Source organism: Phoenix dactylifera, chromosome 14 (genome assembly GCF_009389715.1).
Source record: "Phoenix dactylifera cultivar Barhee BC4 chromosome 14, palm_55x_up_171113_PBpolish2nd_filt_p, whole genome shotgun sequence".
Classification (NCBI taxonomy): domain Eukaryota; kingdom Viridiplantae; phylum Streptophyta; class Magnoliopsida; order Arecales; family Arecaceae; genus Phoenix; species Phoenix dactylifera.
The window spans coordinates 7,141,179-7,169,005 of record NC_052405.1 but is presented as its reverse complement, the minus strand read 5'-3'; the positions used below and the strand labels follow the sequence as shown (position 1 = coordinate 7,169,005).

General features: G+C 36.9%; 1 protein-coding gene across 6 annotated transcripts; it reads left to right on the top strand.

The window, feature by feature from the left end:
* Window positions 1-452: 452 nt before the first annotated feature.
* On the top strand, window positions 453-26,870 carry LOC103722323 (transportin-3). 6 transcript variants are annotated; one of them, XM_026810476.2, is made up of 25 exons: window positions 455-1,198; window positions 1,327-1,425; window positions 1,583-1,807; window positions 1,901-2,020; window positions 2,859-2,942; window positions 3,038-3,097; window positions 5,530-5,658; window positions 5,882-5,943; window positions 6,133-6,189; window positions 8,300-8,420; window positions 9,650-9,784; window positions 10,556-10,636; window positions 11,048-11,161; window positions 11,310-11,389; window positions 11,502-11,637; window positions 12,901-13,050; window positions 15,060-15,145; window positions 15,674-15,861; window positions 15,949-16,041; window positions 20,065-20,252; window positions 20,351-20,462; window positions 22,326-22,483; window positions 23,301-23,417; window positions 24,066-24,176; window positions 26,082-26,870. In XM_026810476.2, exons 1-25 carry the CDS (start codon window positions 971-973, stop codon window positions 26,304-26,306), a joined length of 3,159 nt encoding a protein of 1,052 aa, XP_026666277.2. In that variant the 5' UTR covers window positions 455-970; the 3' UTR covers window positions 26,307-26,870. The 6 variants fall into 6 exon arrangements, with proteins under 6 accessions (XP_026666275.2, XP_026666277.2, XP_026666278.2 ...); XM_026810474.2 differs by having other exon boundaries at window positions 453-1,198; window positions 5,882-6,189; XM_026810477.2 differs by lacking the exon at window positions 6,133-6,189.
* The last annotated feature ends 957 nt before the right edge of the window (window positions 26,871-27,827 follow it).

Here is a 27,827-nt window from a genome sequence, read left to right as displayed (position 1 = left end):
ATGATATTATGTTATATAATGTCAAATTATATTATATTATATTATTATTCTGTAGTATACAATATTATATTACTATATTATAATAATATTATAACAATATTATATTATATTCTAGTAATATTATACTGTATCATATATTTATATATATATAATATTATATTTTATTATGCTCTATTGTATAATACTATATAATATTTTTTATAATTATTTTGATATATTAAAAATATTTTTTTAGTTTGTTTATTAAATATATATATATATTAAAGTTCGCAGCACCTTTGTCAAACCGAGCGTTATTAATCATTGATAATCGAGAGGGCCGATGGACCCTCTAATATGCAAAAATCAATAATCTTGCACAGCGCGCGTTTGCTTTGCAGCGTGCGGCCAAGTACCGACTCGGACGGAGTCTCCAATCGGGCGAGCGAGGCCAGCATAAATGCGGAAAAAGAAAGCCCCCAATCCGAGAGAGGGGGAGAGAGAGGGGGGGCCGTCAATCTAACCCTTGGATTTCCCGGAGCCATCATTCCAGCCGCATCCCACCGTCTCTCATTTTCTCTCTCTTTTCCCCACCCTCCTCCGCCCTCCCAATTTCTTCCCTCCAGTTGCCGCCTTCCCCAGCCGTCGGATCCCCCACCTGAGGTGGGAGGGAGTTCGTTAGTACGGCCCTCCGCCACTGCTGGCGCCCTCGCTTTCGACGGGAGGTGCGGGTGCTTGGTGCTCCCCTCCCTTCCCTCCCTCCCTCCCTCCCTCGCCTCCTCTCCCCTCCCATTCGTCTCTGCCCGCCGTTGTCTATTGTTTCTTCTCCGTCCATATTGGCCTGTCTCTCCACTGTGGGGCAGGGGAGGAAGAGGAAAAAGGAGGAGAGGAGGACAGGACAGATAGAGGAGGAGGTGGAGGAGGAGGACGACACATTATTATCCATTAGGGCCCCCCTCGAGGGCTGAAGGGGAGAACTGGGGAGATAGCGATGATGAACGAGCTCCAGATCAAGGTGGCCCAGGCCGTGCACGTCCTGAACCACGACGCCCAGTCCTGCAACCGCGTCGCCGCCAACCAGTGGCTGGTCCAGTTCCAGCAGACCGACGCCGCCTGGGAGGTCGCCACCTCCCTCCTCACCTCCCCTGACTGCCTCCTCTCCCCCCTCCCCCTCAGCTTCGAGGTCGAATTCTTCGCCGCACAGATCCTCCGCCGCAAGGTAAGTAGTGATTATCGTCCCGCCTACCAACAGTTGCTGTTTTTGTATTCAAGAAAGGGCGAGAGTCTGTTTCCTTGGTCCCCTCCTCATGCTGGTTCTTCTCTTCTTCTTCTTGTTGCCGTGCACAGATCCAGAACGAGGGGTACTACCTGCAGGTGGGAGCCAAAGACGCCTTGCTTCATGCTCTTCTCCTCGCTGCCCAGCGCTTCAGCTTGGGCCCGCCCCAGGTACGCGCCTCTCTGCCCCTCCCAATGCCTCCGCCAAGAACCCGGTCCATGTGTTCGTTTCTGGTGTTTCTGGGATCTTTTTTCTTTTTCTTTTTTTCCCCGATCCTTGACATTGACTAAGGACGGATTTGCTCTGTTTTCTTGGCAATGATTGCAGCTATTGACCCAGATATGTCTAGCGCTTTCGGCGCTGGTGCTGCGGGCGGTCGAACACAAGAAGCCCATCGAGCAGCTGTTCGCCAGCCTTCAGAAGCTGCAGAGCCAGGAGAATGGGAATGTTGCTGTGTTGGAGATGCTGACGGTCCTTCCAGAAGAGGTCGCTGAGGACCAGAACGGAGACAGGAATATTGATGCAGCAAGTAGATGCCAGTTCACACGAGAGGTTTGATGAGAAGGTTCCTCTATCAGCGAGTTTTACTTGAAGCATTGCCGTCTTCCATTCTTGGACTTGATTCAGTTTCATGTTGTAGTGCAGCTCCTGTCTCACACCTCCACTGTGCTTGAGTTCCTCCTGCTCCAATCGGAGCAAAGGCTTGATGATGGTATTCAATTTCGGGAAAGAAATCGGAAGATATTGCGGTGCCTGCTGAGTTGGGTGAGTGTCTTTGCTTTCTTTATTTTCAAACCTCTCGTGATGACTAGCCTTGCAAATGTGCTGTCCTGTGATGTTGAACAATGAAGTCAGTATGTGGATTCTTGTTGGCTGAAATTATTGGGACATTTAATCCATTACCAATGCTGGCAATATTTCCATGGGCAACCTGGAGATGAGATGCTGCCTATCTTACGAGTCAAAAAATATGTAGAAATACAAGATGCATTTAATATGTAAGCATTGCTACAACGTAAACTTTTTGTTGATTTAACTTGATAAAGTTATTTGTTGGAACTTGGAAGGAGCAAACATATAACAGCTGTATAACATAATAGATCCCTTTTTGGAATTGTTCTGAGTTTTTCTTCTCTTTAGAAGTACCTAACTATGGTACCATATAGCAATAGGGAACTTTCCCTATCTCCCGGCCTTGAGGTTGCTTGATGATTGTTTTTTGTTCATTCGCTCTAAATCCAGACCCTGCAGCAGTGTATCTTTGGATCACATTTCCATCTTGGTTTTCCTCTTACAAATTTTACAGTTTAGACTCTGCAACCAAATGCTAATGCTTAGTTCAGTGATGCATTTGGTCATCCTTGGAGCTGATCAAAGCCAACCCCTCATATCCTTGATTGTTGTAAACATGATGACCATCTGATTTACCCAAGTATGTGTTTTGGTATACTAGCATATGGTGTTGCTTGGAATTTTCTAAATGCTGTCTAAGATGTCTCTACCAAATGTCAATTAGCATTTTCTCGTCAGATATGTTATTTTACTCCCCTTAGGACTTCCTTCCAATCATTTGTTGACATCATGAAGTTTTGATGGATCTCAGGTCCGTGCGGGATGCTTTTCGGAGATTCCACCTGCTTCCCTGCCGACACACCCGCTTCTCAACTTTGTCTTCAACTCCTTGCAGGTGCAATTTCATAGTGCAATTTCATTTTACTTTCTTTTTCCAATACTGTATTTGTCGATCCACTCAAATCTATTTATCTTCATGCTTGTGCGAAGGTTTCATCCTCATTCGATGTGGCCATCGAGGTTCTCATTGAGCTCGTTAGTCGGTATGAGGTAAGCTTTATCGATGCCTTTGTAGTTGTATAAAGTAATATTGCTTTTTATCAAGGATTGAAGTCCTGGTGGATAGGGATAGATATATTTTTGTACCAGATCTGTTGCAAACAAATGACCCTTGTTCATTTTAAACTCCCAATCCTCCAGGCTTGTTCCAGTGCTTTGTCCTGCACCATATACTTCCATTGGCTATAGTCTATCCTCAAGGTCCATTTTCTCCTACAACATTACAATCATTCCTTGTAAAATCTTTTCCTATGGTTTAATGTTGGCCAACATATTAGGTTTATATTGAATATGTTTAACAAGTTAAGTTGAGCTTGAACTTCCAATGAACCAAATCATTCTCTAGATGCCTTTGCCTGAATCTGAGATTAACGAAACTAAAGTTAGAACACCATTGGAAATTAAACAACAAGAGCCACCTGGCTAGCATAATGATTTTAACTTAATTTTTTGAGAAGCTGCTTTCATATCTTCCTACCCTTAATTAATCCAAAGAAATTCTGAAACCGAAGGTTGAATATTAAATTGTTTTACATATATCCAAGAATTATTTTGGAATTTAACATTTCTGTAAGAGCAATTATATGCAGCAAGCTGATATTTTTCTTGAATAGTCTTTGGTTCCCTTGGGGACATCCTGTGTTCTTTATTGTAATCCTTTCTTAACCCGGAATTCGATATACCAGTGAAGTGTGTAAAACAACTTATTGTTCATCTATGTAGTTTCTACCCAATTTCAAAAAACTGATAAAATGTATGCTATATTGTTATATTAGACTTAAATTTCATCTAGAAGTGCCAAAAATATACATGTAATGATGATGACATCATGATTTGATGGTATGAAGTGTCAAGGGATATTGTGAAGTGTCTCAAGTGTCCAACCAGCCAAAAGGTTAGGAAAACCAAAAATTTGGATTGTCCAAGCAAAACTAGATCTACATCATCCACAATCTCCATGAGACAAGTTTTTTCATGTTTTCACTGTTCATGACCCTATTGCACATGTCTTATGTCTTGATTTTGGTTACTAGCCTCCAATCCAACATCTTCTAAGGCTCATGAATCATTATGACCTTCAGAATTCAAGCTTCATCTTTTTAATTTGCATATGTCCTGCCCTGTTTATGACAACAATTGATCTCTATCATCTTTCTTATAAGCATTCTGCAATTTTACAATATTAATTCTTCTTGTTCAGATAAGATGTTACTATGTATTTAACTTCACTGAATTTGGGGCAGTTGTTATTGTCTTGCATCATCTTATAGAAGGAACTATGGGTGTAGGTCTTAAAGTAGGATTGTAAGAAGATACTACATGTTTTTTGTTATTTTCCTATTGCCTATCTTCATTTTGCTTGAGGCACCTTATATTTTAACCTTCATGCACTAATCATACAAGAAGAGTTCTAGGTATAGGTCTTAAAGAAGGAACAATAAGGACATCGTACATACTTTTCTGTGATTTCCTTAACTATGTAAAGGTGTTATTAATTGTCTATGTTCTATAGGCCATCATTTCCGCCTTTATTTCATGTACTGAACTTGCTTTGTACCATGAAAGCAACTAAATAGCCAATAGATCTTGCATTTTTTTCCCCTCTCAAGTCATATAATTTTGTTGCTATTGTTTACCATATCTGCTTGTGAAGTCTGTAAAACATTATGAACAGAAATGAGTTTCATTTTTCATTTGTACGTATCTTTTGAGGCTGTCTAATATCTGCCCTTCTGCCAATAAGACCTTCGTGTGGGTGTGCATTCATCTCTTGAATATGTTAATGCAAGACATGCATATATCCCTTAAGTTTGTCATATGTAAATTGAATTTACAGCTCTTTTGTAGGTTAGCCAGAGAGGGTGAGCATTACAGCAACGGTAAGATTGCCCCATTGTGACCTGGGTGTCACGGGTCCGAAATATGGAAACAATCTTTCCAAACACAGCGGGTAAGGCTGTGTGCATCTGATCTTCCCCAGACTTGCAATGGTGGGAGTTTCATGCACTAGGTCACCCTTTTTTTTCTAGGTTAGCCATCCATGAAAACGGATATATAATTCCATTTTTAGAAGGTTGGTATTAGGTTCACTGGTTGATATCTTATTCATTAAAAAATCAAAGTTTGATGGAGCCACAATCACGAACTTTGTGGCTTTATCCAAATTGAGCCGGTATAGGTATCTGCTTATGTTTCACAGATTCCTGGTTCTCGAGTGGCAAAAATCTTGCATGTCATTCAAGAATTGTTGCCTTATGTTCTTTCATTGCCAAGTGCCTTACAGAAATTTGATATTGAAGTAACTATAATCCTTCAGTTCTAGGACTTTCTTGTTTTCAATTTATGATAGGTCTTTGTGAATTCTACATTATCTAGAGGCTGTGTCATTGCTCGTTGTTTTTACCTCTGCACTTCTCTCACAGGGTTTACCACAGGTGTTATTGTTTAGAATACAGTATCTTAAAGAAATACTTCTTCTGCCAGCACTTCTTAATAGAGATGAAAAAGTAATCGGTGGGCTTGCAGGCTTGATGTCAGAAATCGGGCAGGCAGTAAGTATTTTTCTTTCTAATGGCATGCTATACATTAGAGCTAAACAATTCTTCCTTTCCTTGCACTAATGATTGTTAGAATGAAAACTACTAAATTTCATTATGGAATTCAAGTCATCATCATTAAGTATCTACTTTCTCTCTATGCATTCAATTCATGGTATACTGTTCCAATTTGTTTGGAAGTTCTGGCATTAATTCGGTTATGTTTTTCATGCATCAGGCACCAGCTTTGATTGCAGAAGCAAGTACAGAAGCACTTGTGCTTGCAGATGCACTTTTGAGGTGGTATCTGAATCTGATATCTCAATGCTTATTCAAATGTTCCAACTATAGTTCTTCTAACATACTGAAAGAGGCTTTCTTTCCCTTTAAAATTCTTGATTTACCTTTGTTTTACCATGATGTGAAAGTTGGCCTACGTTACCATGATTGGCCATTCTTCATAGTTAGTATGTGCTTATTATATGACAGATGTGTTGCTTTTCCAAGTGAAGATTGGGAGATTGCAGATTCAACCTTGCAATTTTGGTAAATGTTTACTTGATCATTTTTGTCTGAACATATCATGCATATTTGTTGCAGGTGCTATATTGTTTTCTTAAGTGATTATATCGAAAAATGTGGAATTTAATGATGTCTCTAATTAAGATAATGGTTGTTTGTTTCATTGTGATAAATGCTATAATTTCGTAAATATTCTTAATGAGCATTTGTAATTGCTATATGGGTCTTTGTTAGAAAATTTTATAGGTCATCCATATGACCAGCTATGCTTTATGGTACAGAATGTCGGATAATTAGAAACTAACATGTGCAAAAATGAAAGTGCTCAAATAAGAATGTTGAGATGGATATAGAAATAATAAATGAAGGCATTTGTAAAAAGGTAGAGGTAGCACCAATCGAGGATAAATTGACAGAAGGACGACTTAGATGGTTTGGACATATACAACATAGGCTGAAGCAAGGTACGCTTATCTAGGTACTTGGCCCTGTTACCGGTGCTATTATGTTATTGTGTTGGTATGCTCGATATAGAGGTTGGTTTGGCATATCGAGTATTGGTACATTCTTTGTACTGCTTACTGGTTTGACACCGGTACGGTACGGTACGGTACGCTCCATATCATCCGGCTCGGTACAGAATAGGCATACCTTGAGTTGAAGGATGCTCCTGTATAAAAGATTGATTTAATATATGTAGAAGGAAAGAGAGGTAGAAGTAGATCGAAAATCACATAGGATGAAGTAGGAAGGAAGGACTTGATATTACTTTATCTTTCAGAAAGCCTGCCCTTAAATCCAATGGAATGAAGAAAAAGGATTTATGTAGCTAATTCCATCTAGTTTGGGATTAAGGCTTGGTTGAGTTGAGTATATCGGTCTTCGATGGTGTGAATTTGTAATAATTAGAAAGTATATAATATCATTTCTTATGTACATTAGGTAAACATAATGGGAAATATCATAGAGAGAAAAAGATGCATGTATGCCAATTTTATAACCACTGGTGAATTACACTTGATATCTCAATTTTGAGGAGTGCTTTGTTTGCGATGTATGTAGCCTAGTAAAGTTTGGGTGGGATGTGAGCTTTTTCCCTTTTCTTTCCTTTTTATCTTGCAATAATGGTTTATTCTTTTGATCTTCAAACTGGTCAAGTGTGTGATTTGATACAGCATAGCTAGCTGAGAATAAAAAGGAGATAGTTTGATACTCTTAAAGGGAAATTGCTAGATATGCTGAATTGGAAAACATGTGACTGAAGTATTTTCTGAAGAAGTTAAAAGTGGTGCTTCTGAGGTTGTATCTTCCCAATATGAAGTAATGGTAATTGTTGAGAGACGTGCTTGACATATCTAATAGGCATAGTGATTTCACTTTTCTTGTATTGGACATGTCTCTTGTCCATAAAAGTGATATTCATAAGAAAATATGTCTATATATTTGAAATTTCTTTTTTTTATGATATGTTAAATTTTTAATTTGGTGTTTAACATTTTCCTGGTTTTACATTATCTTTCTCAACTCAACTTTGGCAGTTCTAAATGAGTTAGAGAATATATGGATTTTCACTTCGAATCATATACAATAAGGTGGTTCTCCTACTGACCAACAAGCTTCTATGTTTTTAGTTCCATCTCTCGCCTATAGCTGGCTTAGCTTGAAACTAGGCACCAACCAGATGATTGATGCTACCCAATATTTCTTATTTTCATGCTTGGGTTTGTTATGTACCAGCTTTCTTTTCATGTTACATGTCCTGGTCCTGTTAGTATTATATACCTTACATGTAAGATAATTCCTTTCCTCTCGCTTTTTCCTTTTCAGTTGAATCTCCTGAATGACTTACTCATATGCACGATGTTTGTGTTTGCATCTAAGTAGTTTTATACTGTGTGCAAAGACATCCTGTTAGATGTTCATGGACCCAGAACACCTTTGTGTTGTTTTCTGAACTCTGTTCCTTTTTTTAAAATTACTAAACAATATGATTTCTAATGCTATGATTTCCTTGTTGAATTATTTCTTAACGTAGAAGCAATTCTGTTCCATTCTCAATCTCAGAAAGTGCATATTGATTAATAGTTGATGAGATTTAATAATCATATCTTGGTTTTGCTGTTATCATCTCCAGGTGCAGTTTAGCAACTTATCTTCTTGGTGTAGAGGTGGGAAAGGCAAATAAGAAGACTGTGGAAGAAACGTTTTCCCCTGTTTTCTCGGCTTTACTAGATGCGCTTTTGTTATGTGCTCAGGTTGTAACCCTTTCTGTTCTGTGATTTGGTTATTGGTTTTCTGATCGCAAGATATAGGTCTTTTCACCCCTTGCATGATTGGTTGTATTACTTTCTTCTGTGCATTTGCTCTGATATCATTCCTGCATGTGGTGCGCTTGTAAAATATGATATCTAGGCACCAAATATGATATTTTAGCTGCATGAGCACATTTCTTCTAGCATAGGTTGCAGAGCAATAACAAGTGATAAAACAATAATACCATTGATAGATAAATTCCATGGCCATTTGTCAAAAGAACTTAGGTCAGCACGCTGGCATCCTTGTCCTATTTGTATAAATGTGGATGGTCAGTCTTAAGTTAGGGGGGTTGCTCAAAATTGCTCGAGCAGGTTCGGGTGATTTGAATAATTTGACATAACTCAATTGATGTTTGAGGAGTTCATGGAACACTCCTCAAGAGGACATGATACTTTTAGCTGCCTCAAATGAATGCCTTATAGAATTTATAGTCATGACTGTTAATGTTTGGTTTTTTATGTCATTCATTTTCTTCTTTATGGAAGTAGCATATAAATTCTTGTTGGAACATCGTCATTGATTACTAACAAGGTGTTCTTTGGTTTACAGCAACATCCTCACATATTCATCAAGCAATCAATGGCAATAATATTATCTACATTCTACATTCACGACTATTATATTGGTTTTAGGTTCCATTTTATCCTATTTTAGCATGTTAAGATAATAGAGCATGTTTATAGGACATTTTCTCATGTCAGGAAGTGGATATGGAACTTCTGTTTGTTACAAACCCAATTCAGCAACCTCTGCTGACCTATCTTGTCTTATAAGATTCCAGTTATGAAGAAAAGTAATCCATGTTACTTTTGGTATTTTTGATCACATAAGAAGAGTATGAGGTGTCAATTCTAACTTTATCACATAGTGACTTAAAAAGTTAAAATATTGGATGACATTCTAAGATGATTCAACCTATTTGTTTTTGCACATATTTTCATATTTCCTCAGGCAGTTGCCTTATTTTTATGACTCCTATAGCAGCAACATACCAGTCTCAGCTCTCAATACTGCAGTGTGAAGTAACCTGCTTTGTATTTCATATCTTTATAAGCAACTTATAAATCAATCTTGTTATAGATGCTTGCATGGCAAAAATAGCTCATTACAGTGGTGCTGGAATATTAATTACACAACTAATGTCAAGTCATCCTGATTCATTTGACAGGTTGGTGATCGTGGACTTAATGGCAATAATGGAGCACTAAACATACCTGATGGACTTGTGCAATTTAGGATGAATTTGGAGGAGCTTTTGGTAGATATATGTCAGCTTTTAGGGTCTGCTACATTTGTGCAGAAGGTGATCTATAATCCAAGTGGCTGCTTTAGTATGTAGATGATCTATGCACAACAATTAGCATGCTTTATTAATTATATAATAATTTGTTATGTTTTCTGGTAGTTTTATGTGCGGTAGTTTTTTGTCAATGACCAGAACAGTTCTTAACAAACTTATCTTTCCTGGATTTTTCTTACAGCAAAAAGGCTTTGTTCGGAGAGTACACATTACTTTTTTCTTTTCATTAGAAAGCACCACTTAATTGAAAGAAATAAATAAATTACTTATTAATATTCCCTGGAAACTAGCTGAACTTAAAGGCTATCTTACTGGGATGCTAAATATGAAAGCAAGGGAAGAAGTAAATGACTGGTCCGAAGGTGATCCTGATTACAAAGTTGACCAAGCAATGAGCTTGTCAGTATAATTTACCAACATCTTCCTAGATCCATAATTGTGATGCCTTTAATAATTATGGAAATAACACACCACTCATATTCTTTATTGATTCTGTTAATGGTTGAACTCTGTCATATGTTTAAGTTTTTTAAGTCCTTTCAAATCAACCCAAAAAAAAGCTGGCTGTGCCACTTGTGGAATTAGGGAAGAGAAAAAAAAGCTTTGAAGATCGTTTCTTAAATTTGCCAAAGGTCAACTAGAAATGCTTCAAATGTACTACAGTGGCTGAAATGGTTGATTTTCTTACCCACTAGTGAATGTACATTAGTCTCTTATTCTGTGCATACCGTTAATTGAAATCATTTTCATGAAATCTCATAATGACTTCTGCAGCTTTTTTGCGGTGGATGGACTTCTGCAGATTCATTAATTCCTTGGGTAGAGGTGGAAACTAGAATGTTTGCACTCACTATGGTGAGCACATTCTTTTTGCACTCATTAAATACTTATTTCCAATAATTAGACAATATATACTGATTTACACTTTTTATGCATCATCTTTATACTGAATTGGGTCATTGGATGGTTACTGGTGCACTGTTCTTGGTGAACATTTGAGCATCACCACAAAGAGGGCAAGGCAATATCTATGATTAAATGGTTTGAGTGATTGCTATTTTGAAACTTTTGGCATTAGACATTAGTATACATAATCTTGAGAAATATGAAGGAGAATCTTTAAGAACTCTAGTTGCCATAGATAATTCTTGATGCTATTGAAGTTACCCAAATATGTTATCACATGTCATGAATATATCACAGTAGTCACTGGAAGGCGATGATTAATATTTTCCTATCTGTTTTTATTCACTTATTACTTCTCAGGTTGCAGAGACAGTTTTAAAAGATGGAAATCCTTTCAATTTCTCTGTGATTATGCGGTTGGTGACAATTCTGTCAAGTAAAGCACCGGATGAGCGAAAGGGTTTCTTGTCCATTGTAAGTGTTACATTTGAATGCCTTCCAAAAGTTTGCCTTGCATGTTCCACTCTGAATTTGCATAACATAATTTTTCTTTTAGTGAATATTAAGTGCTCATATAATTCAAAAGTTAACTAACATATCCTGGTTATCTCTTCTTCTATAGGTCTACAAATCTGTTGCTGACGTTGTTGGGTCTTATTCTAAGTGGATATCATCTTTTCCAAGTAACATTAGGCCATTACTGTAAGAACTTCACATAATAATTTATTGGGATAGATATTGCAATGGAACTTTTCTTTCTGTCTTCTCAGGGGCTTGATTACTATTTCTTTCCTATTCTAATTATTTTTTTCAGTCTATTCTGTGCCTCAGGGATTACAGATTCAATATCCTCAAATTCTTGCTCTTCAGCCTTGCGTAAGCTTTGTGAAGAGGCTTCTTCAGTGATTCATGAAGCTCAGAATATGGAAATACTTATCTGGCTTGGGGAGGTAATATTTTTCTTCTAATTCTGTGAACTGAAACAAAATCTAAATCTATCTAAAGGCTGGCAAAGTAAAAACATGTGGCTCCATTGACCCAATCTTTGGAAGACCAAAGAGAAAACAGGCATCTAGATTTTTTCTTTCTTCTAGATGCAACTTGAGTCCTGGTTCTTTTAGAATGACTTGTCTTTCTTAAAAATTCTTTTCATGAGCATACACATTTTTTTTACCATTACTGCCTCTAATATGCTGGAGTTTGGTTTATCCTGCGAACATTAGCATATCTGCAACTTAATTTTGATCTGTTCAATCCTGTAGCTTTTTTACTTCTCAAGTGTGTTAATGTGCTGCTCAATAGGATAATCACTTCTCTTCTCATTTCATGCATTTTTTTTTTGTCTCACTTCTTCTTTGCTGATTGAGAATGGTAGAAAATAGGTAACTCTTGAATACATTAGTTAGCCGATCTGATTACCTGTGGCTTGCTTTGTTCCTCTCTCATCTTTATAATAACCATAATGCAGGAACACATCAACAAAATCCAGGTTAAAATCCATGCTATAGCAAATGCAACTCGTTTCTTAACTTAAGTCTCCTCTATCAAGATTGAAGTTTCTGCTGAGTGGGTCCATTATTGGTCTTTAATACCATGGGATATTGATATTACACGCATATTAAAACATCTGATGTTATTCATTGCAACATATCAAATAAAAGAACCTGCTATCACTTTTATGCTTCCGAGTGAAATGTTGATCTACCTTTTGATATGACACATTTTCCTATTATTGCCTTGTTAAAACGTAGCAGTCTAATATATGAACATTGCATGAACAAGGTTGGTAGGAATTTTTGGTATCGATGCATAGCAGGTTTTTGAATTCATTGTTTCATACAATTCCAAAGGGATGAGTGAGGTCTACAACTAAGTAGCGTAATATGCTAAGGCTCATGTTAATTTAAGAGAATGTTGAATAAGTTTTGTTATTTCTTATGAGCACAAGCATATTAGAGAATTTGACATGTACTTTTTGTGCCAATAAGACAGTCATTCATTTTAAATTTATGCCTATAACTTTGTTTACAATGCAAATTGAAGAGCCTCATTTAAGAAATACAATACGTGCTATGAACTTAGTGGGCGATAAATTTATTCCCTCTTGTTTTCCTGATATAGTCATATGAGACATTTTTATGTTTGGAAAATGTTGTTTAATTATTTTTCAACATATGATCATGACTGTTTAACAAACTTAATTGTCTTTCTAGGGTTTGGAGAAAGGGAATCTGCCATTAGAAGAAGAGGAAGAGATTGTTTGTGCAATTACTCTCACTCTTAATTCTATTCCGAACAAAGAATTGAAGAAGAGTTCATTAGCAAGGTTGCTTTCATCTAGCTATGGAACCATTGAAAAACTCGTATGTACTCCCTCACTCTGACTATGGGTTGATTTGCTTCCAGGCATGCTTTATTTTACATTAACAGTTCCTGTGTCATTTTCCAAATTCTGTAATGACATGATGGATCGATAATAGTTTGTTCAATGTAGTATAAGATGCATTTGTTCAGTTTATTGAAACTTGACCTTTATTCAACATTAATAAATGAGAGAAGTGGAAAACAGATTTAATTTCTGCTGGCAGCTGCAATATCTTTACCGTATATGTGTGCCTTTATCCATGAGTGAGCATTATCGAGTGTGGTTACAGACCCATTCTCATGAAATCAAAATTCACACCTTGCTCTAGTGTGATTGGTATAATTTGCACTAACATTGGGTACTTTCTTGAATAAACCCATAATGGAAAAAAACTATCTTTCTAGATTATTAGATCATCCAGAGATGTTCCCCCTCATTTTTATCCTCTATTTACCTCACCCAAAACCTTTTCAGAGTTCTCATTTTTTTAAAGATATTTTCTTCCTAGCCTCATATAATATCAAATTAAAGGAATGCCTTTTAATATTGTGATGCCTGTCCAAGTCTGATTAGCTCAATCTTTATATGATTGAAATTCCTAACTAAGTTATACTCGTTTTTTGAAGTTTTTCCCCTTTTTTTTCCCAAATGTGTAATGATCATGAAAGGTCTAGATAATTATTGTTATTTTAAGGTTATAAAAGAGGGCATACTAGTACACGAGATTCTACTACCGAGAGGTGCCAAATGTATGCGGCTTTAACCTTGTATGCAGTGAGACTGATTCCATACTTATAGTTTCTCAGAAATGTACGTACATGCGCACGTGCATGCATGCATACCTGCATACATGCATTCCTAACCAAGTTATACACATTTTTTTGAGGTTTTTTTCCCTTTTTTCGCAAATGTGCAGTGATCATGATAGATCTAGATAATTATTGTTATTCCAAGGTTATAAAAAATGGCGTTATTTTTGTAATTATTCCAAGGTTGTAGTTTCTCAGAGATGCTAAACTGTTTTGTCTTCATACATACACATGTACATACATACATACATAAGAACATGCATACATACATAGATACATAAGAACATACATGTATTTGAACCTAAAAGAATATTAAAAGTCAAAGACTACAAGCTTTCAGCTGGGTGGTTATCTACCTTTTTTTGATAGTCTCTTTTTTTTAAAATGCTCTTACATGTATTTTCTTCCTGAATCAGCATCATTCTTTTCTTTCCTACATAAGAACATGTAACTTGTGTCAAAAGCATTCAAGCATTTAACCATGGTCCATCATTGAGATATTAGTTTGAGCGAGGTTTTTTATATCAACCTGTATTGTCTGGTACAGGGCGTACCATACCAACCTAATAAGGTACTTGTACACTATGCGAACTTGATATGGTACTGTACCAACATAGGTCGCATGCTTCTGTTTTGCCTCCAGTTGGATACCATGTGGCGTTAGGGAGGTGTGCCATAATGATCTAATCCATATCAGTAAGCTACTTATATAGGGGTCTGGTACTGAGACTGAAACCCTTGAATTTGAGTTTCTTGGTAATTAACGTTGGGTTCACATATGATATTTAGAAAGTCAATTGCTGTTTTTATTGTCTTCTTGGTCTTAATACTATTTTTTGTAATAATTTTATATCTAATGATTTTGACACTGGATCCTGTTTCCATGTATTATGAATTATGAGTGCTTTAGAGCAATTTAGCATACAGGGAAACACACCCAGCCTCTCTTCCTTTTTTCCTCAAAATACTTAATCCTTTCTTTGCTGTTAGCTTTGGGTATTACTTGCTGTTTGATCATGGCATTCATGCAGTCTCTGCCATTATTCTCTGTTTTTTTTTTAAAATTTTTTCTTTAAAGTTCTTCATCTTTTCTTGTCTTAAGCAAGTCTTTCATAAACCAACATTGCTATATAATTTGACAACTGCTATATCTTCTATTGCATGCAGCTATGACATGTATTCTACTTTTTTCTTCCAGATAGAAGCAGATAATGAGCATTCTTTGAAACAAAACCCAGCTGCTTACACACAAGCCCTGAACTCTGCTGCCAGGGGTTTGTACAGGTTGGCTTCCACAAAGCTACAAATTTTATGATGTTCCAAGCTATTTTCAGAGCAGTTACAGTTATCCAATTTAGGATATTAAATGCAATATGCCATAATTATCTGTAGTCATGAAGAATAAGCATCCTGCTTAGAAAGCTGTAATAACCAACCTGTTGTAATCTTTGTAAACAATATAATCTTTGTTTCTTCAGAGAGTGCCCAATTGACTTTTAAAATTTGAAGAGTCGGCAAATATACCTGCTTCACCGGATTGGCCAGCTAGCACTGTAACTTTTACAGATAATTTCGGATGATGAATTTGAAACCTGCACCTCCTCTTCTTTAACTACTCAATTTGTCTAGAACATAAGAGTCTTCTTATGATGATGAACATAAAACTCTACTTGGATTGTTGCACTGGTGTGATTTATTTTGCACCCATGCATATTTGAAGTCTTTTCATGCTTAAAATTACTATTCTGCATTTTAGCTATGAATCTTTCAGCATCTAGTTAGGCTGGCTGAAGTTTTGAAGTTAAATTTCAGGATGGGAGCTGTATTTGGTCATCTAGCAACTCCTATCTCAACCGATCAGTTTGAGGAAGATACAGTTTTAGTTCTTCTTGGACTATTCTGGCCTCTCCTTGAGAAACTTTTTAGGTCTGCTCATATGGAAAATGGTAGTTTATCAGCAGCCGCATGCCGCTCTCTTTCTCTGGCTGTACATTCTTCAGGTATTTGTATCTGCCTGCCAATGGAAATGGTTAATTTCACATTAATGTACAGAAGAACTATAACTATGAGGTCTCTAACCTTTGCAGGACAACACTTTTTAATGTTGTTGCCTAAAGTTCTGGACTGTTTATCTACAAATTTTCTGTTGTTTCAGAGCCATGATTGCTATCTAAGAACAGGTGAGACTATTTAAAACTAATTTCATCAGATATTGACTGATATAGCATACTACATGGAAGGAACTTAACAAGCATCTCATGACCGAGATGCCATAGTTTATTCATCATATTTTGTTTGCATGAAAATTATTATCAGTATATATAATGCTTTGCTATATATACTTGGCATCAAAATAGTGTAATGTTACAGGCTTGGTATTTCCTCAAGCACCCGTGTGGCACTTGGAAGCTTTGTTTGCCTGCAAGCGCCTCTAAGTCAGCCTACCACTGTAGCTTCTCAAGTTGGAACTCTCTAAAAGAAAGGAAAGAGTACATCCAAGAGACAAACAGAGAGTTTGGCAGAAGGGAGAGTAGTATTTCATTAGAGAACTCTTACAACTCTTTGTTTGGTAGTTTGGCCAATGAGACCTCTCCCTATTTTATAGGCTTTACCAGGTGCAACGGATGGTTACGATATGTACAAGTGTCACAATTTGAATGGTTAGGATCATTTTGGCCCCTTACATGAGAGTCTAGAAAAATATCCAGCCTTCTTGCCAAATCTGTTGGCTTCTATAGAATTCTGCAAACATCTAGCTCATTGGGCTTCTTTCATTAGGGAAGAGGTGCACCAAGTGTTGTATGGAATGCTCGATCCATGATGCTAAGTTGGCTTTGGAGGATACAGATGATTAACAGTAGCAAATGCTTTCATCATGGATTTTTTTTTCCAAATTGCCTGATTGAGACACACACAGTGGTGAGAACAAAGGGAAATATGATTTAGAAAAAGCGAACTTGAAGAACATATACTAATGACGATGACTGTTATTGGGATTCTCATCACATTTGATCATATCCATGGAATTGTTTTCTTTCATTAGAGTTGATTAAATTAGCAATATTTGGTGGAGGTTTGTTGGTGAATATATTGGTTATTTTCTTACCAATTGCGACATTTTATTTTGGGGGATATCTAGGAGAAAAGATGTTAGCCTATTACATAACCCTCATTCATGATCAAAGAGTACAGGGATGTTGCTCAATTTGTTCTTGGTAATTTCAATAGCTTAGTCTTTGGGGCTATTGAGGGTGAGCCTCAACGTAACAATATGGTTGCTTTATTGTAATATGGAGATCATGGGTTTGAAACATTGAAATAGTCTCTCAACACATGGGGGTAAAGCTGCATACATCTAAGTGCACTGGCCGCCTTTTTTTAGTCTTTGTAGCCACTTTTTTGTGATCCTCAATATTTTCAAGTAATTCAGCCTTGCCATCTTTTATAAGGTTCTTTGATCAATAAATATGTAGAGATACCTTTTATCGCACATCAATGCTTCTCAGATAATATTGCTTTTGTGGACATAAAGATCACATGCACGATAACTGTCAAAATTTGGGAAATCTTTTTTGCAGAATCTTGTTTTAAGGACATGATTTTAAGAAATGATTTCAATCAGTGTAATTTTCAAATCCCTCAACCAATCAAGAAGATTTTTAGTAACCTAACTGCCTCATTAATGTAGATGAATACAATGGTCTAAGTTATGAAGATTCAGATGTGAACCAGATATCGGATATGTGAATATTCTTCATGATGCTGAGGTATTTGATATTGTCGGAGATGGAAATTTCCACCTAATCTTCAAAATATTTGCATCCAACAAGACTAAATTTTGTGGTGTTTTTGTATATGTAGAGGAGCAGCTCTTCTGTTTGATGACCCACATGAGTTTTATATCTAGCAAATCTTCACTAGTTCCATGCATTATTTATGGCCGATTGCATGGAGACTTTGCTTTTGGATAATGGTTTGAATAGAGTCCATCACCATGTCTTGGTAGAAAATAAAATAACCGGTATCATTTCCCATATTAGTATTAAATTTTGTGATGATCTCAGATGTCATTGTATTTATTTGTTATTTTGTATATGTGATGTTTTTATTTGTCCTTGAGATCAATAAAATTGTTCTTTTGATGGTTTCTGGTGGTCCTGAAAATTATTCAAAACTTTCATGGGGATGACTTGTAATTTTTTTTTTCGAAATCATCCAATACTTTCTTAATGCTATTTTTACTGAAAAACAGAGTTCTTAATGACAGTTTGCGAGGATTCATCAGGTCATTTGCTACTTTCTCGATAGTAATAATTTGTAATGTTCTTGGATAATCTGATATTTACTCAAGAATGCTTTAAGGCAATTCTTTTGGAACTAATCCACAATTGATTCAATAATTAATCCTTCTTGTCTAACAGTGATCTCTGAAACACTTAATTGATGTTGTACTAGGTTCATAGAGGTTGTACTTCTTCCAGGCTATATATTAAAAGGAGGGGAAGCAGCTGATAAGGAAATGATCTAAACCTGTCTTATGGTTGATGAACCTAAAACTGCATTTGGAGCCAAAAGATTAAATTCTTAGTAGTTGATGAAGTTGATCATTGTTTATGAAGAAACACGGATTGATTTTAATGAACCTGTAATCAGTTGCTGGAAGTGCCTACATTGATAATTGTCCAACTGCTGAAGTTATATGGCAAAATAGATGCTAAACAGGATCAAATAAGATATAGAGTAAAACCTTAAGTACATAATATATGCTATTAATTGATGAGCCGGTAAGCCTTTTCTAGACTTATAGTGCTTGGAGCATGATAAGCAGCGCATTTTGACAATTATCATGGAGTACCTAACCAAGCAGTGCAAGGAGGTACTCATTTATCACTAAGACAAACTTATTTTGATATGTGATCAATGGTGATGCTTTATTCTTGTGAAGAAATTCAATTCAAAAAATATTGGATGATGTCATTTAGTGTTTTTCTCTGAAAAGTGAATTGGTTGATGCATTTTCTTCTGAATCAAGATTGATGATGTCAACTAAATGGGTAGCAATGAACTCATGTGGAGGTCTGCATAGTCAGCTTTTTTTTCCTTTTTCCTTTTTTTCCCTTTTATTTTGAGCACAATTTCTGTGTTATCGAAGTGGGTTTTAATGCAGGTGTGAATGGACATGTTCCAATCTACCACATAATGATCTCTCACCATATTTGAGGACCCAACGAGAATTGGTTTGGCAAGCTTGTCAACCGATCTAATCTATGTCTCGGTTTAAGTGTCCAGCCTGACATGGGGCATGCATATGTCCCACAGTAACCTATCTATTGCAGGCTATCAACCCATGCTTGCTTGTATTGACCTGTGCCAGGTTGGCATAGGTCGATATGGAGTATCGCTTGGTATAAAGCCCAAAGTTCCTTTCATTTGTTTCTTTATTTATTTTTGTTTCGGCTTTTGGGCACAAGAGGACACATACCATGCTGGCCACTAGCTGACATGTTAGCCAAGAAGTAGAGATTTACATTGACTCCCTATTACATGTATTAGGAAGTTTATATCACCTTGGTTGAGCTTCATTACCCAATAAAACTTTTGGGCTCTATTTGCTTTATGTTTATAAGGACCATATGCATGTGCACATTAGCCTTGATAAGGTCGGTCTTGACCAGATGACCGAGGCTTAGCATCATGATCCGAGCTGTTGGATGTGTTCTACAGTCTCTAAATTGCTTCATGTTAAAAAATGATATGAAATAATATGACTTTGAGATCCCTAGCCTATGCATCCATTAGTCAAAAAACCATGTGATTTGAAGATTCTTAGCCTATGCATCCATTATTTTGTGTTTTTAAAATGTTCAATTTTTGACCACTGGATGCATAGGTGATGCATAAGCTAAGAATCTTCAAATCACATGATTTTTTGACAGTCAGTAGTTTACAGATTGTGGATCACATCCAGTGACATAGATCATCGGTGGTCGGGCCTCCTGTCGTCCGGTCAGGACCGACTTATTAGGTCTGCTGTATGTATGTACGTATCTATATAGCTATTTGTGATCCTATCTTATGGTCGTATTTATTCTGTATACAGCTACTTTGTGGTCGTTTTTATTCTCTTTGATGCAATGAGTCTGTATCCCATTTCTCATTTTCTTCAAATTCTCATTCATGTTTCCATTGTACACTTTTATCAGCTGCCGTTATGATTGAAGAATTTGGTCACCGAGAAGAATATGGACCTTTATGCATTAGCACATTTGAGAGATTTACCTCAGCAGCTTCAGTAACAGCTCTTAATTGTTCTTACATATGCGATCAAGAACCTGATCTGGTGGAAGCCTATACTAATTTCACATCTACATTTGTTCGCTGTTGTCCTAAGGTCTCATTTGTCACTTAATTCTAGCTTATTAAGGTCATATATTTGCAGTAACTTTAATAATCAGTCAGTTTCCTATGCTCGTCCCTATACGTACTCAGGATGTTGTTGCTGCATCTGGCTCACTGCTCGAGATATCAGTCCAAAAGGCAGCCATATGCTGTACAGCAATGCATCGTGGAGCGGCACTTGCAGCAATGTCATATATGTCTTGTGAGTACAAAATTACCAACTCTGATTTATCCAATAAAGATTCTATTTCATTTCTCTAGTGACTTACCAGATAGATTGGAAGATGATTGTTCATATGGTTTTGTGGCATTTAGTGAAAGTTACTGGTGCTGCCTGAGTAATTTATCTACTTGTGTGACATGCTATAATTGGAGTAATATGATTATCCATGAGTTAATTCAAACTTGATTTGTGCAGTTGAAAGCATGGAATGCCGTACCGGCCCGTACGGACCGGTACAGGAACCACAAGAAAATCGGTATTTTCCGATTTTTTAGCCGAACCGGCCGGTACGAAGCCCGTACCGGTCGGTACCGGCCTCGTACCGGTGCGAACCGGCCGCACCGGTACGATTTTCTTTTTTTTAGAATCACAGCGCCTCGCGTTGTGATTTTTGAAACCACCGCGTACCGGCTGGTACGGTACCGGCCGGTTTGCACCGGACCGGACCGGTACTGTACCGGTACCGGCCGGTGTGCACCGGACCGGACCGGTACCGTACCGGTCCGGCCGGCCACCGGTACGCCAACCGGTACCGGTACGGCGGACCTTGGTTGAAAGTTTGAAACATAAAATTCAGGCCTCAATTTAGTAAAGAATTGTGTATAAGTGAAACATACGAGGATAGCAGATGCAAAGAAACGTAATGCACAAATGCAATTTAGTAATTTTGATTTTATATTTGAGAAGCACTTTTTTGAGATAATACACAATTTACATGAACTTTCCTAATAAAACTCTATATATCCTGTTGTTCATTGGATTCTAAAGATTCCTTTCATGTTCTTAAGTCCTAATTTCTCATTATAGTGATATTTTTGCTTGGTGTCTGAAATGAACTCCAAATTTTTAAGTGTGTCAACAGATATGTACGATTCTTCATCTTAAAGACATCACTTAGCTTGGTGAAAAGTTGCTGTACCTTGCGATCTGCTTGTATGATATTATTTTTCATTTGTGATTTACTTAATGCCTCATTTTTATATTTTTTCATATAAATAAAGATGAAGATTTTGAATTTGAGACTGTAGACTCAGTCTCTCATTTCACCGGACATGTCAGAAGTATATTAGTGCCATGAGTCTCCTTTTTAAGAGGTGGAGAGGAAGTTTGTTGATACCAGTTTATGCAACCTGCAGTTTAACAGCAATTTCTTAATACTTCTGGCTTATAAATTCTTGGTGCTTGTCAGTTGCAGCTAACCAAACATTTGCAGTTTGTTAGACCTAGAAGTACAATATCCTAATTAACTTATGACTATTCTTAGGTGCTCATAACTCATTGCTTACTATATGAATATTGTTCTTGCCCCTTTGCTCTGTTGCTATAAAATAAGTTTCTAATGCCTCAATCAGAATCCATCTATTCCTGAATGTTAAATCCACTGCAATAAATTCATTATCATGTATACTAAATGAGTCATAGGTTGCTAACTGCTTGCTTCATTTTTCTTTTGTCTTTCAAACTTAAATATTCTAATATGCCCTGTGAAAGAATTTCAAAGTATCTGAACTCTGAAGGCTATAGTTGCATAATTATGAATGTTTATGCTGCTAGTTGATGAAATGTAATTATGACATAATCTTTCGTTGCTAGGTATAGGGTTGACATTTTACTTTATTTAAAGGGAAAATGGTCGATATATGCTATCCTCTGCAGTTGATTTGCCCTTATCATCTGTCATAAGCTGAACAACTGTTTGGTTTCTCAATTTGACAATTTTGTTTGATGAACTTGAATGAACTTTTGAATGCTCATATGTATTCATAAATTGAACATAAATATTTAAATTACTTCTGTTTATTTAACATGACAAAGCTTCTTAAAAGTATTATTTCTCTACAGGTTTTCTAGAGGTCAGCCTGATCTCTGTGTTGGAGTCCTTGGCTTGTATTACAGAAGGCTCATTAAGTGCAGTGGTAATTCATGTTTTGTCACGCAGCGGTGAAGGACTCATATCTAATGTGGTATATGCCCTCCTTGGTGTATCAGCAATGTCAAGGGTAAATATGCACCTTTCAATCTCCAACAGAAAGAGGCACAAGCACTTTTACAGAATTTTTAGTTATTGTGACAACTTTTATAGCCAGATAAACGTGGATGTTCTTTGAAAGTTATCAACTAAATGTAGTATCAATGTGCTTGAGAATAAATTAGAACTAACATGTTTTTCCCATAGCTTTTCTGTGGTCCCATTTATGGCCTGCACTTGCTAGATAATGTTGTCACCATAGTTCAAAGTTTGAAATTGGCAGTTTTATTAGTATTAAGCTGGTATCATGAGTTTGGATTATTGTTCCTTCATTTTCTGGCCTCAACTTTGAAAACTAGAAATCACAGTTCTAGTCCCCACTGTCACAAATTTCTTGAAGGGCTTAGCTCTATAAATGATTTTCTTTGAGTTACTCAAGTATAAGAAAGTAAAGGAGAGGTTTATGTTACTTTTTATCTGTCTTCTGTCCCATTTATGGCCTTCAGATGCTTAATCATGTCATCTTGAAAAATCAAAAGCAGATAATGGCAGTTTTATGAGCATTGGTTCTTGCTGTGATATAAGAATGATGTTTCTCTTAATATATTATTTTTTTCATTAAGTTTGCATATAGAGAGTCAAAATATTTCTTCTCAATTTATGAAGACAAAATTCTTCACATTGTTGATGCAAACAGAAGCAGTAAATGAGTGATTTGTGATATCTTTAGCATATTTGAAATGAAAGAAATGGCTCAGTAAATCAGTTATATTTGGATATTGCTTGGACATACATTATAATTATATGAATTCAACTAATCGGTTTATAGCTAATGAATTTCTTAACAGGTGCACAAGTCTGCAACAATCTTACAGCAATTAGCAGCATTGTGCAGTTTATGTGAAAGAACAACCTGGAAAGCAGTTCTTTGTTGGGATTCTCTTTGTGGATGGCTGCGATCGACGGTCTCTCTCTCTCTCTCTCTCTCTCTCTCTCTCTCTCTCTCTCTCTCTCTCTGTGCGCGCGCGCGTGCATGCATCTGTGTCTGCGTGATGCACATATGTGAACTGCATGCATGTCTGACTTACCTACTCCTTACAGGTTTTATGGGCTCTTCAGGGCCTGTTTGGATGATTGAGCTGAAAATCTTATTGGATTCATAGATTGGGTTAGTACAACCTGCAAAATCATGGGATTATAGGCTGGGCTACGCCTATATTAAGTCCTCAGCAATTTTTTTTTCTCCTATGAGATTTGGGCTGGCCCGCTCCAAAACTATTTCTGGGTACTTATGAATATAGGCCTAGTAATCCTATCATTTTGTTGGTTATGCTGGTCTAATCCATGAATCAAATAGGATGTTCAACCTAATCGTCCAAATAGGCCCTCAGCCTCTTCTGTGGAAATATTGGTCAGAATAGCGGTGTCGCAAATGCAAAAAAGACGTGCATTTTTTACAATGAAGTTTGTTGATTTAAAGGAAGAAAACCCCTTAGAATGTTCGGGCTCAATATCATTCAAAACAGGAGTTCATTGATGTCACAGATTTATAGAATCATGTAGTCTATTAACTGACCAGCCACTGTAACTCATCTGTCTCCATGCGTGGACAGGTTTATATAAGCATATATGATAAAGTTGTAAATGTCTTCACAAAGGACTCTGTATTCAAATCAAGGATTGAAAAACTGACTGTACCACAGTACATACCATCCCACACTGAGGTATGAAGGCAATATGTTCTATGTTGTATTGTCACATATTAGCAAACCATGAGTAGATGTTGGGGCATACTGCTGTACCTCATACCGTGGTGCTCTGGTCAAAACATTTTCAGTGTTTTACTGCAGCATATAGTGGTCATCATATTCCCAGTGGTCTGTATTGGCCTTGACATGTAGGCATTTGAGTGCAGCGGTCTTTTATTTAGTGCCCATAATACAATATAAGGGAAAGCCATCATTACAAAATAGCAATCCAAAACACGGAAGCACTATTGCCACTTCCAATGGCAGCAAACCAGGACCTTATCGAAATTGACTAACCAGAAGTTATAATTTTAGGATCCTCGGTCCTTTGCAAGTATCCAAGATTGCCCTGGAGCACAACCAATATAGGACTAAATACATGCCCGTGCATATCCTGATATAAATCATCATTTGAGCTCAAGCATCCTCTCCAGTCTAAGGGTCGAAATTTTATTAACTATAATCATTGATCCATGGTGAGCCCCAAAGGGCCTGTGCTATAACCTCCTAGTTACACGTGCCATGTGCTAGGTCCAATATCATTTGTAGTGACCTAGGACCGGGCTCAAAAATACTAGCCAAAAATTATTTTTCTAGGATCCTTGGCCTTATAAGCATTGAAGATCTCCTCGGTACATACATGCATGCACACATACATACATATGAAATCAACCCAATTTATTTTTCTTTTTCATAGAGACCAATATTTCAAAAAAGAGTAAACATTCAAAGTAATAATTTCCTCTTTCTATTTGAATATATACATACATATTGTTTAACTTTTAAAAACTAGCATGATCTAGATTCATTTTTAATATTTTCAGAAAGGAGTAAGCATTCAAAATAATCATGTGAAATCAGCCCAATTTATTGTTTAACTTTTAAAAATTAGCATGATCTTGTTTCCTTTTTAATTCAAATTTTCTTTTTCAGAGAGAGAAATATTTTTAAAAAAGAGTAAACATTCAAAATAATCATTTCCTCTTTCTACATATATACATACATATGAAATCAGCCCAATTTAATTGTTTTTTTTTAAAAAGGCAGCATGATCTGGTTTCATTTTTAGTTCAATTTTTCTTTTTCACAGACCTTTTTTTTTTTTTGAAAAAAAAGATTAAACATTCAAAATAATCATTTCCTCTTTCTATTTGATTACTTGAATGAACTGCACTTTAGTTTACTTGAATGCAATGCACCTTTTCTTTCTTCTGTGAGAATGTTGCACCTTCTACTGTGATATTGATGCCTGTGAACATCTTATATTCCTATTGCTTGTTGCGCATGGCATAAGTAGATTGTAAAATGCTGCTACAAGTTGTATTAAATGGGTGCAAAAGCTGATAGGGCTCTGCCAGTATTTGTCGTCAGTCTGGTAATGTAGGTGTTGTGCATCAGATTGGCAGTATGGGCATATAATTTTGCAATATCATGAAAAATGCTGAATAAAGATTTTGATCAAAGATATGATGTATTAGGCTTCTCAACTATCTTCATCTCGGGCAGTGAGTGAATAAAAATCCGGCTGCAAAGCCTAATATTTCTTTATTGAAAGACTATCATCAATGAGGACATTTTTTAGTTGGGCGAGGATCTGCTTGAGGATCAATTTTGCTCCTTCAGTGAGCACTCTTGAGGACATGCGGTATCAGATTTTGGGGTAACAATGGCACCAATATATGAGGGGGATGTTATCAAGATGAGAGCGGCAGCACAAACTTGAGTGTTTTTCGATGTTAACACACACATAGCATGCATACCAATGATCAACATGTGTTGGATGTACTGTTTGTGCTGTTTAGGTTGTAATGTTATATTCATGCATATATACTTTGGCTAGAAGTTTCTTCATGTTGATGATTAATTCTTGGATGATATCAGGTTCAATCTTTGCCGTCAGAGTATCTAAAGCAAGGTGAAGCGGAAACTATAGTACCGCTGTGGCTGGAGGCCCTTGCTAGTGCAGCCTCAGATTACCTTGAGAGCAAGACCTCTGATGCCAATAGAAGTGACCATGTGCACATGCAAGGGAAAGGAGGACGGATGCTTAAGCGTATCATCAGAGATTTTGCCGACACCCATCGCAATGTTCAAAATCCCACATGATGCACCACCACAATTACCTTGCATTCTTTCAAATTTGCCGAAACTCTTCAGCTGCTGACAAATGTAACGTGAATTGTACATTGGAGGCCAACTTTACAGCTTGGTTTTGGAATTCAGCCACTGGTTTCTATTAGGCTTTTTGTAATCAAATTGTATACAGTGATTCGACTTTCCCAATTTTGTTGTGGCCCCTTTTGTGGCAAAGGCAAGTCATTTGGTGTAATTTGAGTGCGACTATATGAGTTTGCAGTTTCATACTTGTATAGCAGTTTCATACTTGTATATAATCTGCTATGCTCTGCACAGCCAGGGCGCTGGTCCCAAAAGTGGCAATATCATTTCCAATCGGCCAAGGAGTCTGAGAGTTAAAGAATGATGAAGATTTCCAGAAAGTCAAGACACATTGTATTCTTGAAAATAAGTGTGCAATTGATTTCAACATAAAGGTCATTGATTTTGTAAGTAAATTATGAGGTAAGATGCTACCTCTTGTTGAACGATGTTCTTTTTGCTCTTCTTTAGTTCTTTACATGGTATGCTGATGGTTAATGGGATTGGTTTCCATGATTGCATGTCTGAGTTGGAGCATTTTGAAACAGGTTTGTATTGATAATAGAGCAATTCCTCGTTTCCCCTTAATCAACTAGAAGTGGTTGCCAAGAACGAAAATAATGTTGAAAAAAAGAAGCCAATAGTTGGAGCGTTTTGCGGAAAAAAAGCGCGCGGCGCGGGAGGGTGGGTGGGCTAAGATGATTCTTAAGCGTCTGTGGGAATTTTTTTTTCAAAAATCTCTATCTTCCCGGGGGGAAATGATTCTCCCCCAGAAGTTCTTATTTTGAATTTTCTTTGGTTACCAAAATTTGGGAAAAAAGATTTAACATAACTTTTTTTCCTTTCAATTACTTGGCGACCAAACAAAGTCCTCACATTTTGGTTGCACAGGAGTTCTATAGCCAGATGTCATACCATACAACTTGTTATTTTCTAAAGGATCTATTTGGACAGCGGGATACATTATCTGGCAATGTGGTCTGCTTGCACACCATATATTTGGAATTTTTTTGTGAAAATAATCTTGGAGGATAATTAAAAGGGATTGTGGTAGCCAGTGGACTCATGATTTCATTGTTCTAGGATACTATTATTTGGCTAAAAAGATGCTTTTATCTTATCTTTAAATATTAGAGCTCTAAATATTAGAGATAATGCATATAAATAGTTTTTCGGTAAGTGTTGTGGTTCAAATCTGGCCCGAGGGTGACCATGCCGGAGGAGTCGGGGGAGCTGCCGAAGTGCGGAGGAAGACGAGGAGAGCCACCTCCTTCGACCGATGGTTTATCTGCACAAAGCCTCATCGGTGTTTCCGGTGAGGGCTCTCCGACGATTAAATTAGTGTGGAGTTTGGTAAATCCAGCCCAAAAATCCCCTTAGGTGTTACTTGTTGGTTTTTATTTATAGTCTTGGTTTGGGGTGCCCAGGTGGCGGAGGTATGGCTCGTTCCCATCATGAGTGGGAGTGGCG

Bases quoted from the DNA above. Each gene is read 5' to 3' on its own strand.
- LOC103722323 (XM_026810474.2), top strand. From the start codon at position 971: ATGATGAACGAGCTCCAGATCAAGGTGGCCCAGGCCGTGCACGTCCTG. The intron at 20,253-20,350 runs GTCTCATTTGTC...ATACGTACTCAG, and splicing joins TTGTTCGCTGTTGTCCTAAG to GATGTTGTTGCTGCATCTGG. The intron at 22,484-23,300 runs GTAAATATGCAC...ATTTCTTAACAG, and splicing joins GTGTATCAGCAATGTCAAGG to GTGCACAAGTCTGCAACAAT.